The sequence below is a fragment of the Mytilus trossulus genome, chromosome 13, assembly GCF_036588685.1.
Source record: "Mytilus trossulus isolate FHL-02 chromosome 13, PNRI_Mtr1.1.1.hap1, whole genome shotgun sequence".
Taxonomy (NCBI): domain Eukaryota; kingdom Metazoa; phylum Mollusca; class Bivalvia; order Mytilida; family Mytilidae; genus Mytilus; species Mytilus trossulus.
In genome coordinates, this window is record NC_086385.1 from 12,296,734 (window position 1) to 12,314,582 (window position 17,849).

The 17,849-nt window shown below is 33.1% G+C and overlaps 1 protein-coding gene across 4 annotated transcripts in view; it reads left to right on the forward strand.

Moving 5' to 3' along the window:
* LOC134693968 (catenin beta-like) overlaps positions 1 to 7,809 on the forward strand; it is a 37,081-nt gene extending 29,272 nt beyond the window's left edge. For all 4 annotated transcript variants that reach the window (XM_063554947.1, XM_063554950.1, XM_063554949.1 and 1 more), the window contains 7 exons: positions 399 to 605; positions 2,356 to 2,610; positions 3,578 to 3,739; positions 4,362 to 4,512; positions 5,534 to 5,658; positions 6,771 to 6,897; positions 7,584 to 7,809. In XM_063554947.1, coding sequence (XP_063411017.1) covers positions 399 to 605; positions 2,356 to 2,610; positions 3,578 to 3,739; positions 4,362 to 4,512; positions 5,534 to 5,658; positions 6,771 to 6,897; positions 7,584 to 7,789 — 1,233 coding nt within the window. In that variant the 3' untranslated portion in view covers positions 7,790 to 7,809. The remainder of the gene's footprint in view (positions 1 to 398; positions 606 to 2,355; positions 2,611 to 3,577; positions 3,740 to 4,361; positions 4,513 to 5,533; positions 5,659 to 6,770; positions 6,898 to 7,583) is intronic.
* Positions 7,810 to 17,849: the final 10,040 nt, after the last annotated feature.

Here is a 17,849-nt window from a genome sequence, read left to right on the forward strand (position 1 = left end):
AAAACAAAAATTTTAAGTTCATTAGAACACATTCATTCTGTGTCAGAAACCTATGCTGTGTCAACTATTTAATCACAATCCAAATTTAGAGCTGAATCCAGCTTGAATGTTGTGTCCATACTTGCCCCAACCGTTCAGGGTTCAACCTCTGCGGTCGTATAAAGCTACGCCCTGCGAAGCATCTGGTTATGTACTGGGGCTAGGATAAAATTTGTAAAAAGGCAGGATGTGACACTATGCCAAAAAAATGGGAGGGTAAACTAAAAAAAAAGGCACGACCTAGATTACAACTAAATAAATAACCTGAAATAATTGATTTTTATTTCACTGGGACATCTATGTAATTCATTGCCAATGTAATAAAATAATATTAAACATTGTTTATATTTTCATTGCAGGACAACATGGAAACCCTCCTTCAAATGTTGGTACAGCTTCTGTCATCTAATGATCTCAACATGGTTACCTGTTCTGCTGGTATCCTGTCTAACATGACCTGTAACAATCAACGTAATAAGATCATTGTGTCACAGGTCGGAGGTATCGAGGCTCTCGTCAGAACCATTCTACAGGCTGGAGATCGGGAAGACATCACTGAACCAGCTGTAAGTACAAGTCTTGTTTCTAAATACAGTGTAACTTGCCTTATCTGACACCTGAGTGTTTCCACACCCTGCTTAATGTGACAATTTTAGCTGTTTCCTTAGTGTGTCCGACAACATAGGTTACACTGTAGCAAAATTACAAATGGATAATCTTTTTAGTAATAAGAAAATATTGTACTATTTAAAATTTGTGTATTATTCAAAGTAAAGAATTTCATAGCTTGCTTCAGCCAGTTGGTTAACAAAGTTGAAAGCAAATTCTCAAAGAAAACTTCAGAAATTGTGAGAAATTAGATGAAAATTTAGAAATTTCAAAATCTTGATAAAAATTTGATCAATTAAAAATGGTAAAATAAGGCTTGCAAATGAGACAAGTAATCAACTAAAGACTTAAATAGCATGAGGCAGATTTTACAGTATTATGTTCTGTCTCCTACTTTCATGTTGCTAACGTGACAGAGACAAAAATAAGTAACATTAGCGACATTTGGACATGTCACATGAGCAACAACATCTTTAAAAGATAAAATGTATGCACACAGTGATGTTTAATATATGCCTGGAGTAATAAAATTGTACAGTCTGGTTTAGCATTTCTAAATATACAGAATGTCATTTGTAGGTGTACTTTATATCAAATGAATACACAAGAAACCAATTCGTAATAGTAACATTAGCAACATCTACTATCATGACATTACGTTTTGTTGCGAACGTCTTTTTGATGGACGGAATACATTTAAGGTCCTCTTGTAACAATATTACATACAACTGACCTTCTTTGCTTCCCCATCATGTGAAGGAACTGACTCCGAATCTATTTCTGCAAAGGGCGATATCGTAACTCCTATACAGGAGAGTTACAGATCTAAATATATGTTGCTCACGTGACACTGATTAGGACGGAAACCTCGAGCAGTAACGTTCGCAAAAAATAAAACAGCCAATGATATTGATTCCTCCAGTCCTTTGACCCCCTTACGTCATCCAAATTTAATATGATTGCTATTTTCAATTATTTATAAAACCCGGGATAAAAATAACTACAATGGCCTGTCTGAGAACCAACAAGAAAATTGCGATCGTGACATACCACAATGGACGGAAAAGATGTGACGTTAGCAACAATATTATTAAATTACCTTTTTTAGCCTTTACCAATAAAAATCTGCCTTAAAGTTATGATTAAAACACAAAAGAAGACTTTTTATTAAAATATAAGTCCATGTTATTAGGCTCAACTTATAAATAATACTTCAAAATTCCACTCCAAATAAGCTGGATGTCAGTAAAGTAGGTCATGATGTCTATTCCATGTCCAATATTTTGAAATTGAAAACCCTCTAATTCTAACAAAAAACACAAACACAGAGTAATTTTTATTTTTATTTACTCAGAAAGACACATTTTATTCAATAACATAATGCATTACTCCATTACACAGTCTGTTTCACAGTTTCAGCAATTGCTTTTTTGATGGATACAAAAAAACAATAATTCCTTCTTATTGTAAAATCTGCCATGAACAGTTTGTTTTCATCCAAATTTTCAAACAATAACTTTTATTAGAGTAAAAAGATAAGTTCATACATTTACAGAACATTTTGTTAATTATTTCAAAATAGTATTAACAACATTGGTGGAATCTTAAGTATTTTTCATGGAGACGCTTAGAAGTATTTAAAAAAAAAAACTATTCAGAGAAATTTCATGAATGACGATGTAATCATTATGATTCTTGTGTTTTCAGGTGTGTGCATTGCGTCATTTAACAAGTCGTCATCCAGAATCAGAGATGGCCCAGAATGCAGTGCGATTACATTATGGACTTCCTGTCCTTGTGAAACTGTTACATCCACCAAGCAGATGGCCATTGATCAAGGCTGTAGTTGGTCTGATCAGAAATCTGGCTCTGTGCCCAGCTAATCATGCTCCACTGAGAGAACATGGTGCCCTGCCAAGAATTGTCCACCTTTTGTTGAGAGCCCACCAAGACACACAAAGGGTAAGTTGTTATCTGGATATTCATTTATTTTTGTGGATTGAGGAAAACTTGATTTTTATGCCCCATTTATGGGCATTATGTTTTCTGGTCCTTGAGTCCGTTCGTCCCACTTCAGGTTTAAGTTTTTGGACGAGGTAGTTTTTCATGAAGTTGAAGTCCAATCAATTTAAAACTTAGTAAACATGTTCCCTATGATATGATCTTTCTATTTTAATGCAAAATTAGAGATTTTATCCCATTTTCATGGTCCTCTGAACATAGAAAATGATAGTGCAGATGGGGCATCCGTGTACTTGGGACACATTCTTTTTGTGGATACTTGAGGGCAGTAGCTCTTTACCGTCATTTGTCAAATGGTAATTTTTCGGCTACCGTAAATGTCAAAATGGTTAAAATTTATTGTAAATTCAGAAATAATAAGGACAATCCAGTAATTTTGTCTGATGAAGTGATTGTGAGGACTTTAAATGGAGGAATATTTGTGGCCTCTTTATTTTGTGATATACCAACTGAATCTTTAATTTACAGATTGAAGAAAGCCTGTAAAAAAATAATAAAAGATTTAAAACATACAATTGTGCATGTATTGTATTAAAACTACATAATGTAAGTGATGAATATCTATTAAAACCTTTTCTCAACTATGGAAATCTAATGTCAATATACTTTATTTGCACAGGCATTTTCAATACTGTAAATTCAGAAATTATTGCGTTCATTTATTATTGCGAATTTGTCAATTTCAACTTAAATGCGATTTTAATTATTACGATTTTGGGAAAAGTCATGCTTTATTCAGTTTAAATATTACAAAATGCGAGTTTTAATTATTGCGTTTACAACTCTGTCGCATTATTCGCAATAATAAAAACCTCCCAATAATTTCTGAATTTACAGTATATAAAAAGGTAATTTAAACTCAATTTCAATATTATGATTTACATGACAATGTTATTTTCTTTTCCAGAGAGCATCAATTTCGTCCAATGGTCAGGGATCAGGCTATGTTGATGGTGTCCGTATGGAGGACATTGTAGAAGGTACAGTAGGAGCTCTCCACATACTGGCCAGAGAAGGACATAACAGAGCGGTCATCAGAGGCTTGTCATGTATACCACTCTTTGTACAGGTAAGGATTTTAGTCTTAAAACAATTTTCCAGATTTTTAGTTGCCATGAATATTCTAGGTGCAGACAACTTTAAAAATAATAAACTTAGTTTAAACATATTTATTTATAGTGGATTGGGAAACAAGTTTTGCAACTTATATTAATCCCTTTCCACTTTGCGGGTGCGAGTGCTGCCTTGTAGCTGCATTAGCCTACTCTATGGCGAAATCTACTTTCCCCTCTTGAATTTGAAAATGCTTACAAGTTATCAGATGTAATTGTGTTTCTTCTTCCACTGCTCTTCCTTTACAAGCTTCAACATAAAAAGAAAAGAAAAGATAGCTATAAAGGACCCCTGAAATAATTTTTCTAAAATTTCTTTTGGAATAAAAGATGCAAAAATAACTAAGATCTTAAATTCAAGATCACAACTTTAAACACGCCTATTTGAATAAAAAAATCAAATATTTCTTGCCATATAAACTTTTATCAATATTAAGTTTGTGACAAATACAAAATAAGTAAATGATGTAACTGAAATTCACATAAACCATGTACACTGATAACTTTAATTTTCTTTTATATAATGTTAGATACATAAAAATGGTTATTTTGAACAAACATTACTGTCGTATTTTCCAGCTGTTGTATTCACCTATTGAGAACATACAGAGAGTAGCAGCTGGAGTTCTGTGTGAACTGGCAGCAGACAAGGAGGGTGCTGAGCTCATTGAACAAGAGGGCGCCACTGCTCCTCTTACAGAACTATTACACTCCAGAAATGAAGGAGTTGGTAAGTAGATTAACATGACAGACATTTTTTCCTGTGTAAAAATCTTCCTATGAGATTTTTGCTCTAAGTCTTTAAAACTTGGCCTTCTAGGACGATTGAAATTCACATCTATATATAAAATAGCTAATCCATCTGAATTTATCATTCTCTTATAGTTGTGGCCTGTTATGATTTTTGTTGAGCCTTCGACTTTAGTCGAAAAGTAAGTCATAGAGATACTGCATTCCATATGCAGTGGCGTCAACAACTATTCACTCTGGTTAATTTTTTTGATAACTTCTTAAACTACCCGGGATTTGTACCAGAATTTGACAGAAGCTTGTTTATGATCTTAAGATAGTATTCAGAATTAAATAATGTTAAATTCTGTATTTTACTTATAAATGGACTTTTTTTTCTGCCAGAAAACAATGCATTCACTCTGACATGTCTGAGGTTAAAGTTTTAAATTATTTATTAGATTCAAAAACTATCCTGGATTTTTATCAAACTTGGACAGAAGCTTCTTACAATCAAAAGATAGTATCAAGAGGTTTATTTTTATTATTTTTTCCTCATTTTTGTTGAGTCTACGTTTAACAGCAAAAGTAGGGGTGACACTGGGTTCCATGGAACCCTTACACATTTCCTCTTATAAAGACATGTTTATAAACTGCTTAGAGTGTGATATGAAAAAGTTGTTCAAAAAGGGAATTTCTGGACTACAATTTTGCAGAAGGATAACAGCCCAAAGATGAGATGCACCTCAAGTTTGAAAGTCCATTGATTTCTGTTTATTACTTTTTTTCTGGCAACATGAATAAGTTGGGCTAATAATGTCTTGCATTCTCTTTTGATTGAGAAAATCCTGTATCACTCTATTAGTATGATGTGAAAAACTATCACAAAAATATTTAAAGGGCAAATTTAAAAAAAAATTATTTCTAATTTATAACTGAAATCTGTATTGTATGTTGATACGACCAGTGACAATACTAATTATTAAAAAAATTAATTGCTTACCAATGAACATTTATTACAGCCACATATGCAGCAGCTGTTTTGTTCAGAATGTCTGAAGATAAACCACAGGATTACAAGAAACGTCTGTCTGTAGAACTGACTAGTTCCCTGTTCAGAGGAGACCAGAACATGCCATGGTCTGAGGTAAGTTGTTTATATATTATAAGATAAACCACAGGATTACAAGTAACGTCTGTCTGTAGAACTGACTAGTTCCCTGTTTAGAGGAGACCAGAACATGCCATGGTCTGAGGTAAGTTGTTTACATATTCTATGATGCTGTTTTAATTTAATAGGGCAGAATTCAATTATCATTTGAAATGTATGGATTGAAATGGTAAATATGTAATTAAACACCTGCTTCAACCCTGCTTTAAAATAGTTAAAGTATACTATTTTACCTCTGTCTGTCCATCCATCCGTAAGTCCCATTAAAATTTTCCTCACATTTTTCTTGTGAACTACAATACAAGGATTTCTAAAATTTAGTTATAGAGTTTATATAAGTCAGCTATACAGCATGATGAGTTTTCAGAATTATCACTCAACAACTTCCTGTTTACCTAAATATCATCATGGGGTATTAGCAATGAGCAATAGCTCACAGTTTCACTTGTACTTATAAAATTTGAAAAAAATGTCTCATTGAATGACTTCATTAAAAAAGTTCTGAGAAATAGATAATTAAAACAGTTCTATGTGTATACCCCACTAACAAGTATGTTTTACCGTTGTCTTTCTACGCTCCAAAATTAGATTCTGTTCTTCAACTTGAGTTTACCTCAACCAAAATGTTATGAAATGCTTTTTACAGATCAAGTTAAGAGTTGGTTAGCATCAATTTCACAGTTCTTAAGTTATGTCCCTTTGAAAATTGATAAATTTCTGAATTTATAGTATATTTGAAAATAAGGGCTCCTACGGACATATTCCTCATTTATTTAAATTTCTTCCATCTGAAAACTTGATTACTGTAAATTCAGAAATTTATGCGAGGTTTTTATTATTGCGAAAAATGCGACTGAGAAGTAAACGCAATAATTTAAACTCTCATTTTAAAATATTTTATATAAATTTAACAGGACTTTTCTCAAAATCGTAAAAATTGAAATCGCATTTAAGTCTAAAATTACAAAATCGCAATAATAAATGCATGCAATAATTTCTGAATTTACAGTATTTGAAAATTTTAAAAGAGTAGTACAGGTCTGTCTTTTTAATTATTTTTTTTTACGATTTACGTTTTCTCTTTTTAGCCCCCAGGATTTGATGATGTGGCCGGAGGTTTCGGACAGGATGAGTCTTACAGGGATCAGATGTATCAACCACCACAACACCACGGTAGTCAAGGCAGCATGCATAGTGGAGGGGACATGAGAGGAGGTAAGGTCAAGGTCACATACAGGATAGGAGTAAAAAATTACTTCATAGAAGAAAAAAATAAATTACTTGACCTTCACACAGGCATTGATTCACCAGACAGAGAAAAAAGTACACTGCTTGCTTAATATTGATTGCTAAAGCACAGAATCAGTTTTGTGTTGTGGGGGTAGTTAATTATTTGCAAGTTGACCTGTCTAATTGAATAATATAATTGTTCATCTTGAATGAACAATGCTTAGAAAAATAGACACTCTTTCTACCGAATGTATTGAGTAATTTGTGGTTACACTCTCTTGTGCAACTGGACGATAATCAAATCTATATACTCTGTAGTGTTGTCATAACAATTTCAAACGTGCATAAATTAGTGAACTCTGAGGTCAATAAATTAAACAAACTCATCATAAAGCAGAGCATGGAAAAAGTCAATTAAAAAAAATCCAAAGCTTTATATGAAAAAATAGTAAAGTTATTCAATGTTTAAAGCATTAAAATGCAAAGGGAGGTAATTGTAATAATTCCAGTTTAAAGAATACATTACATCATGAAAATAAGTTGATGATGTCCATTACATAACAAAATTATGTCTATGAACGAATAGACAACACTCTGTCAGCCAATCTGAAGACGTGTAACATCAAAATTAAGTCATTCAGTATTGTGATGATTTGTTCTCCTCATTTCAGGTTATGATCCTCAACTCCCAATTGATTCCATGCAAGGCCTAGACATTGGAAGTCAGCATGGCAGCAACTACGGTCCATTGGACAACATCCCAGACTTGGGCCCACAGTCTCATCATTCTGGACCAGATTTAAACTTTGAGAACATAGAATCAACACTCCCCCCTCAACATGACGGAAGCCATTCTTGGTATGATACAGATCTGTAGACGGAACAAATTGTTTTTAACGGAAATGGAAATTTGACTGACTCAGACTATTAGAATGATAATATCAGGAAGTGAACATTAGATGATTGGTCTGTGACAATAGCACATTAGTGCTTGAACAAATGTAAATAAAACATCAAGGTGACAAGCATGTTACTGATTAAGATCTGAGCAAAATGTGCCTGATGATATTTTTTTTGTAAATGAATTTTTAGAATTAGAATGAACTTGTATGTGCTGTCTAAAAATAAATGTTATTTAAAATTAGTTATTTAATTTCCATTATATAGACTATAACACAATCAAATTACATGTATACACAAGTTACCATGGTTACTAGGAAATCATAATGTTAAAAACGGAACAAAGTTCTTTATTTCTCTCATTAAATTCATTTACATTGCATTTCATTTCTTCACACTTATCGGCATCATATATCAATCAGAAAAAGATGTAAAAAAAGTAAAGACCACAAATTATTATTTTGTTGCCATGGTAACATGTACTGATTTAAATTATAGATAATTTTTTTTAATGTTTTATCCATTATTGTACAGGTGTATGTTTTTAAGTTATACAAGTGATTTTATTAATTTTAACATTTAACTGGTCCCCTGTCATTGTTTTTTGGACCAGACTGGTTTAAATTCGATATAGAGGGTACCAGCAGAGTTTTAACTATGTACGATAGTATATTCTATGTATTAAAGACGTGATATTGTATTTTTACGAATTTAAGATCAGAAGGTTGTCTTTTTCTCCTGATAATTTCACTTTATATATGAATAATTTTCTTGGTAAAATGAGGATAAAAAATATTTTTAATTATTATACTTAATCTGATATTTTTCTCTTTTCGTGTTAATATTTCTTTCGACACTTCTTTGTCTTTCAGATTATTTTTATACAAAATAACTATATCAGTTGTGAGTTGCCAGTAGAAGGTTGTAAATAGGTATTGGTTTGATGAAGAAGAGAAAAAAACAATTTTTATAGTAATTTTAGCATTTTAGAATTTTTAGTTATTTTATTTCTATGAACAAAATGCCATGTTGCATAAAATAAACTTTACTAAGAGTTTACAGTCATAGAATAAAGGAGATGAAAATTTCAGATGATTCAAAATTGTTAATTCTTTGATTAATGAACTTGGTCTCGTAAGGATAATTTGTATTTCTAGATTTGAACAAGTTTAAGGATTACCCAAGTTATTATTGTATTTAGAAAAAAAAGAAAGTTGTACCATATTAAAAGTCTCATTTTGATATTTCATAAGAAATTTATAATGTACTTATATTGCATGCCTTTTTCAATAAAGATGGCATTTTTCTATAAAATGTGTTTCTCCTTTCTATTAGATTTTGCATCCAAGTAATTATACCCCTGCATTAAACCAAGTGTTAGTTAACTGTTGTACCTCTGTCTGTCCGTCCATCCTTCTTTTTGGACCTTTTGGATTATAGCTCTTCATCTTTTATATAAGCTTTGGATTTCAAATATTTTGGCCATGAGCATCACTGAAGAGACATGTATTGTTGAAATGCGCATCTGGTGTAGGAAAATTGGTACCATTACAGCGGATTCCATTGAGTGTGTAGCCAAAGGTAACATCTTTTGTTAGCTTGCTTGTTAGCTGAACCGTAAAGTCATTGATAGGTAGGTAAACTACCCTACTAGACAGAAAACCAATCGATCTGTCTGTTGGACTATGTTACTTCGAAAGGAGGGTATTATACCTGACCTAATAATAACTTCAAGGTTCAGCTAACAAGCAAGCTAACAAAAGATATAACCTATCGCTACACACTCAATGCAATCTGCCAAAATATTATTTTAGTCCTTCCATTCTTCAGTCCTTCCAATGAATATTTTTATGCCCCACCTACGATAGTAGAGGGGCATTATGTTTTCTGGTCTGTATGTCTTTTCGTTCGTCCGTTTGTCCCGCTTCAGGTAAAAGTTTTTGGTCAAGGTAGTTTTTGATGAAGCTGAAGTCCAATCAACTCGAAACTTAGTACACATGATCCTTATGATATGATCTTTCTAATTTTAAAGCCAAATTAAACTTTTGACCCCAATTTTACGGTCCACTGAACATAGAAAATGAAAGTGCCAGTTTCAGGTTAAAGTTTTTGGTCAAGGTAGTTTTTGATGAAGCTGAAGTCCAATCAACTTGAAACTTAGTACACATGTTCCCTAGGATATGATCTATCTAATTTTAATGCCTAATTATATTTTTTACCCATTTTCACGGTCCATTGAACATGGAAATGAAAGTGCGAGTGGGGCATCCATGTACTTTGGACACATTCTTGTTAATCATATTTCTCAGAAACTACAAAAGGGTTTCTGAAATTTGGGTTCAGGTTTTATACGATTCAGCTGTACCATTTGATACAATTTATATTCATCACTCATTCCTTTTAATTGCTTTCTGGTAGCAATACTCATCAATAAGACAAGAAGCTGAGGGTTGAAGCCATTGAAGAGTCAAACTAAAGATGGAAATATTGGTAATTGCTGATTCTCCCTAGGACTTGGCTAGTAGTTTGAAACATGTGTATGGATAGTGTGACAGGTCTTCCTTTGGACTTATGCATATATGGGATCACTAATGTATAAGAAATATATATAAAGAAGGGTTCTGTGGAACCTGGTGTCTCGCCTACTTTATGAATATAATTAATGTTTTAAGAATTTTTAACAGCATGCTGTATGTAATGTTAACTGACAAAAAAAAAAGAGTCCATATATTACATGTATAAGAATGTACAGAAAGCAGGAAATTTTTTTTGCAAAATTTCCTTCTGGATACTAGCTTTTGATAATTAACAAGCTTCTGTCCAAGTGGAGAGTAGAAATCCAGGATATTTAAAGAAAATTAAAATCTTAAAAAATTTAACCAAAGAGTGAATATTTGTGGGCGCTGCCGACAATGGAATGTAGGATCGCTATGTCTTACTTTTTCAACTAAAGTTGGGGGCTCAACAATAAATTAGTAAAGATTTTCTCAAAACTTCATTATATGAATAGAGGTGTTTTGTGAATCCAAAAGAGGGACGAAAGATACCAAAGGGACAGCCAAACTCATAAATCTAAGATAAACTTACAACATCATGGCTAAAAATGAAAAAGACAAACAGACAAACAAAAGTACACATTACACAACATAGAAACCTAAAGAATGAACAACATGAACCCCACCAAAAACTAGGGGTGATCTCAGGTCCTCCGAAAGAGCATGCAGATCCTGCTCCACATGTGGCACCCGTCATGTTGCTTATGTGATAAAAAAAAATCCGGTAAATAGTCTAATTTGGTAGGTCACACTCATGAAAGATAAGGGGATTGTAGTAAAGCTTAGAAATTAAAACCGTATGTGAAGTCAGATAAGATTCTACGTTTTGCTGACTTGCAAAGCTTTGTGATAGTGATTCATAATTATGTACCTACAATTTAGGATTGATTAATAATATGATTCTTAATTGGCTGTCTTTCTCTTTAAATTATCAAAATCGAATAAAGTGATGCCTGTTCAAAGAAGCATGTGATGAATTTAAACTAGTATGAAACAACTAATACTTCATTTGAAGTTTTCCTTGAAGAAAGGTATTTAAGTTGAAAAACACGATTTCCAAATTAAAAAAAATTACACAGAGAATTTCATGCAAATAAAGTGGATTACTAAGAGTAACTGAACAATTGTTTACTGTAGTTTAGAATAGGTACTTTTTGCTATCATTGTTTCTTTGCCTCATATTGCCTAGTATATTATCAGTAATCTGGTGGTAATTTGCATGTATTCAATTTTTGTCTTAAATTTTAATTTCATAGAGGAATCAATGTTGACGTTCGGCTACCGTGCTACATTGCTGCATGCACAAGGTAATGTTCTTCTCGGACTGTAAATGACGTCTTTATACCAAATACATTGGATCTGCACTGATAGATATTTTAGTCTACATTATATATTGTGTATTGTTGCAGTATGCCAGACTTAGGTATTCTCTGTCCTGAATAAGAGCTGCTTAATAGTGAAGACGTGCCCTTACTCTAAGATCGATTATGAATATTATGAATTCATGACACTCAAGAAATCTGACATACCAATAATTGGTATTTCTGTCGTCCGTTTTGTGCGTACTCGTCCGTTTCGTCTGTTTTCTATCCGTTACTTGTCCGTTATACACCCGTAAAAGATCTGGTAGACAAATTCGCCAACGGACGTTTAACGGATTACACGGATGTTGAACGAATGTGAAACGGACTTCTACTGGACGTATAACGGATTAAACGGATAATGAACGGATCTAAAACGGATAAATGCCAATTGAAAATTTCGCACCTACCGGACGTTCAACGGACACTTCACCCTTTGGACGTCTTTTAAAGTTTTGAAAATGCTCAAAATTTTCCAGCGGACAGAACGGACGTCGACGGATAAAATTTAGATACAATAAGCAGTATACTTGATGCATGAAAAGATTGTAAGGTGTACGTGTCAGTCTAGTGAGTATCATGTGACCTTTACTTCATTTTCATTGGTCAATATTAAGTATATGTTTTTGGTCTGTTACAAAGTATTGTAATATGACTGCTACTCAGGTGAACATTTAATGAATGGCTGTTATTTATTTTGAATTTATTGAACCATAAAATTAATTTTTGACTATTCACATTGAATAATCCGCGAAGCGGATTATGTTAAATGTGAAGAGTCAAAAATTAATTTTATGGTTCAATAAATTCAAAATAAATTATTGCCATTCATTATAAATAAATTTCTATCAAAAATAAGGCTCAAAGATATATATTAATACGAAAAACAACGTACACAGATGTTTGCGTATGAATACACAACGTTAAAGTGGGCGTGTCGCCATAAAAATTGATAACATTGAAAATAAAGCCAATTATTTTAACCAATCAAAAGACAGTAAATACACCAAATTTATTTATTTCTCTATGGCAGTTATCATCTGAACTTGACCCCATTTGTATCGATTCATTGGTCAATTACAATTTTGTTGGTTCTGAATGTCAGAAACCTATGCTGTAACAAATGTCACAATCCGAATTCAGAGCATGAATGTTATGTCTATAATGCTCTTACTGTTCATGGCTCCATCAATTTGTGACCATGGAACATTTTATCTGGATTTTCCGGTTATTTATAAGCCAGGGATGTACAAATACTCTACCCCTAACGGGAGGGATTGTGCCTTATATTCATATGATGAAGACATACTCTTTCAATCAGTTTATTAAATTGAAGTCTGGAGCTGGCATGTCGGTTAACTGCTAGTAGTGGTCTGATGCTATTTATGTATTATTGTCATTTTGTTTATTTTCTTTGGTTACATCTTCTGACATCAGACTCGGACTTCTCTTGAACTGAATTTTAATGTGTGTATTGTTATGCTTTTACTTTTCTGCATTGGCTAGAGGTATGGGGGGAGGGTTGTCCCAAGTCAGGAGCCTGTGGTCTTTGTTAGTCTTGTATTATTTTTAATTTAGTTTCTTGTGTACAATTTGGAGTTAAGTATGGCGTTCATTATCACTGAACTAGTATATATATTTGTTTAAGGGCCAGCTGAAGGACGCCTCCGGATGCGGGAATTTCTCGCTGCATTGAAGACCTATTGGTGACCTTCTGCTGTTGTCTGCTCGATGGTCGGGTTGTTGTCTCTTTGACACATTCCCTATTTCCATTCTCAATTTTATTTAATATGTAAGGGGCTATAGTAATTCACTAGATTATTTCTTATGATTTGTGGTACCATGCTCTGTTTGTCTGTATAGAGATAAAAACAAATAAAACATATGATACGCATGTAAGGTGTGAATAAACAGGTAACTTAGAACATACTCACCCCTTCTCGTCCAATGAAAAGTCAGTTTTTTCGCCCTCTAATTTTCATAGTACATGGTTTTCCATGCACTATATGAAATGCTATACATGAATGACTTTTCATTGTCAGTTAATTATGAAAGTGAACTCTTAATAACTGCACTTATGAAGTGTACAATCACCTGAGGCATTTTCCCTTGGAAAAGAGCCTACTGATTTAAGATGAAAGAGCCAAGATTAAAACAAATTATGTTGAATTTTGCAAATTTTCATAAATGTTCTAATGGTACACATATATAGAATAAATAAAAACAATTGGGATAAGGATTTAGGTAAAATAATATTTATTTATTATAAACCGGGCATTTGAGGGATATTTTTTCTTTCAAGAAAACAATTTCAGACTGCTGATATATAAAGCAAAGGATTTTTTTTTATGGAGAAACACAATACATATAAAGTTATCAATAAAAAAGTAAGCATTTAACGTTGAATGGTCTGAATCTAAATGCTTATACAGAGTTTTATATTTGATAAAAAAAATCAAATTTCAAATTGGGGATTTATATAACATTGACTCAGCGTTGCTTTTCAAAATAAAAAAATCTCACGATATACTAGTATTAAATTTTACCTGAAACAGAAGAAAACAATTTATCAATTCGGTCCTCACAAACTATGTCAGTTCTATTTCATTCTATCCATTGAAATGGTAATTACCTATGTTTTTGTTCATTATAAAATGTTACACCCCAGCTCTATTGTTATACTTCATAGTTTCTATTTTTGAAACACGTGTAAATTGAATAGATCTATTGTTACGAATAACAATGGATTTTGACCACAGGCTGTGAGAAGCGGGGGTTTCTGGAAACCCCTGCTTCTACATCCCGCAAACAAAGTCCATTGTTATTCGTAACAATAGAAATTGATTATTCCTTAAATAGCATGAACACAAGAAATTACTTACAGTGTTCACTACAAATTGTTTCAAGATATTAAAAAAAAACATTTAAGGAAATTCCAATAGGGAAAAAAAATTAAGCATTATTTATTTTAAATTAGAAAAATCCTTAATTACTCCTTTGCTGAAAGTAGTATTTTTTTATCCCAGTCATATGTTTCTATTATAAAAAAAGGGGGATTTTAACTCTCGACAACCCCCCCCCCCCCCCCGTTATCCAGTGGCCGATCCGGGGTAGGGGTTCCGCAGGTTTGACCAGATTTAAAAGATCAATGTATTTGACTTATTTGAACCCCCGCCCCTTTCTTTTGAGGTGGGAACCCCAACCCCAGCTGGATCAGCCCCTCTTCCGCAAAAGAGAGAGTTACGAAATATTAAATCTGTATCTTTGTATGCTGAGCGTGCCTGGAAGTCGGGTTTCTATTGCAGACACAACACACTTTTCCCTTTGTAGGTCTGAATATGAATGTTAATTTATTCTCGAGAAGAGGGGGGAGGGGGGGGGGGCTTTTTTTCCCATAAAACCGTAAGATAGAAAATATAGTTATGATTACCTTTATTAGACTGATACAGGTAAGTACTTTGGGTTATAATATTGCCTTTATCTTTTAAATTTGTCTCATCTACCAAATCCAACGCTTGTTAAGAAATGTCGCACGTCTCATACCCTTCCATATTGAGAACTGCATGTAAGGAGCATGACGTATTTTTTTGTTTTTAATATGAATACACGATACGGTCAACCTTGACCTGCTGATCCATATCAACCCAAGGATTTATTTGGAATATGCAAAACAACCTTGACATTGGTAAAACATACTCACTTGTCAAAGTGTGAACGAAGATAACAAAAAAAGGTTACTGGTGGGTTTTCATGTAATAACAAACAAATCTTATAAATTATAGTTTGATATTGTCAATAAAATATATGCTATCGGGTTTTTTTCATTTGATAATCAATGTTAACAATATAGAGTTTAAAATGGGGTGTAAGTTAGTTATACACCTCGGGATACGACATGTCTGGATAAGAAACCCCTACGGCCTCCGACCGACGGGGTTTCATATCCAGACATACCTTTCCCTCGGTGTATAACTATTACTGAACTTCTAAATTGGTCAGACAATACTTGGTCATGTTTTATGAAGATTTAAGCCCTCGGCTTCGCCTTGGGCTTAAATCTTCATAAAACATGACCAAGTATTGTCTAACCTATAAGTGAAATACGAAAAATATGGAACAACACCTCGATTTTAGCAAAAACAGTTAACAAAAATGCAAAAATGTTGATAACAGTTAACAAAGTGAGTTGAAAACAGTTAACGGCTTTAGTTTATCTCAGATAACCGTTAACAACACCTTGAAAAGGGCAAAAACAGGTTAACATAAAAAGGTATACCGATTCACGTCAAAAGTCGTAAGATACACAAACTCCGCACCGAGAATTTATAACTCTCTTGTCCTACAAGACCATCTTGTATAATTTGTGAAATAGACCCTGAATTTTTTTTCTAGAAGGTTCTTTCAGATAAACTTTGAGAAAAAGGACGATACCTTCTTAAAAAAAAACCTGGCTCAATATTTGTTATTGCTCAGACACCGATGACGTTACAAATTCTGAGTAGCAGCTGCAAACTCTTGAATATCGTATGAGGTGAATAAGATGTGGATACTACAAAGACTCCAAAGATCTGGTAGTCTACATACAATAGACATCCTTCATTGGTATACAAATATTTGACCTTTCTATACCACTTTAAATAGTATTCAGCATTCTTAGTTTCCAGGAAAAATCGTTGCTTTGATAAAACATCCCCCGATTCAAACAAAATAAATCTCTGGGACTGACATCAAGGTTCTATATTTTTTTTTATGAAAAAATTGTTTTTGCTAGTCTTGATGAAGTGTTTTTGCTAGTCTGGATGAAGTGTTTTTGTAGTCTGGATGAAGTGTTTTTGCTAGTCTTGATGAAATGTTTTTGCTAGTCTTGATGAAGTGTTTTTGCTAGTCTTGATGAAGTGTTTTTGCTAGTCTGGATAAAGTGTTTTTGCTAGTCTTGATGAAGTGTTTTTGCTAATCTGGTTAAAGTGTTTTTGCTAGTCTTGATGAAGTGTTTTTGCTTATCTTGATGAAGTGTTTTTGCTAGTCTTGATGAAGTGTTTTTGCTAGTCTGGATGAAGTGTTTTTCAACAGTTCTTCTTGTAACCAACTGCCTTTTTTGTCTACGATCCTCCATTAAGATGTACTTTCACTAATGATGCAAGGGTTGCAAACGATGACATTGGCGAGGACTTTAAAATTGATAATTTAACTGTCGAGAGTGGATAAATATCCTATTACACGAAATTTGGTGGTGGAATCTGTTTCTCTAATGATTTTTTCTAACATTAAGCAGGCAAACTTATTCCTTCTTTTCGAATGATCTGCAAAAAGATGTGTTCTTTCTATGTGACGTCGTCAGGCATGGTCGCCTTTTTTCATGCCGTCACAATAGGAAATTCAGAGGAAAGCAAGAAAATTCGACGTCACAAGCGGATTTTAACCAATGAAGTACTGAGATCAAACGAACCACACGTTGATTAATTTTTTTTTTATACAATGGGTGCAGAAAGGGATAAATTGACGAAGAATTAGAGAAACGTTTTTATCACATCATCGAACTTGAAACAAAAAGTATAATCACAAATATTCTTAACTCCGAGGAAAATTTAAAACGGAAAATCACTCATCAAGGAAATACTAGTAAAGGATACCACAGACACAATCGAGTCTGCTTCATATTTTGCTTAACGATGGTAAACCTTAGTTTAATATAACACAAGATTTATAAAACCGTTTCAATCAGGCCATTTAAATAAAGTTAAACATGCTAAAGAAGTAACATCTTATAAGCGAAAATCTGTCCAACCCTTTTAGGGTCGAATAGAGAGGTAAAAAGTAACAAAGTAACATTCAAACTCTTAAGTTGAAAAAAAATGAGTAACTGACTACGGGGCGCCGAATGGGACTCTTGTGGTTTTGTACTCAAAATTCAATTTTGTACGGACAAAAGTGACTTTTGTTCAACTAAAATGAGTTCAGTTTAACAAAATTTGTATCATACTACAAATTTGAAATTTTGTCATACAAAATTATCTATCAGCGGACAAAAGTCACTTTTGTCATGACAAAATTCATTTTTGTTACACAGACTTGACTTTTGTTACCTAATTTGAAAATTGAGCGACAAAAGTCAATTTTGTAT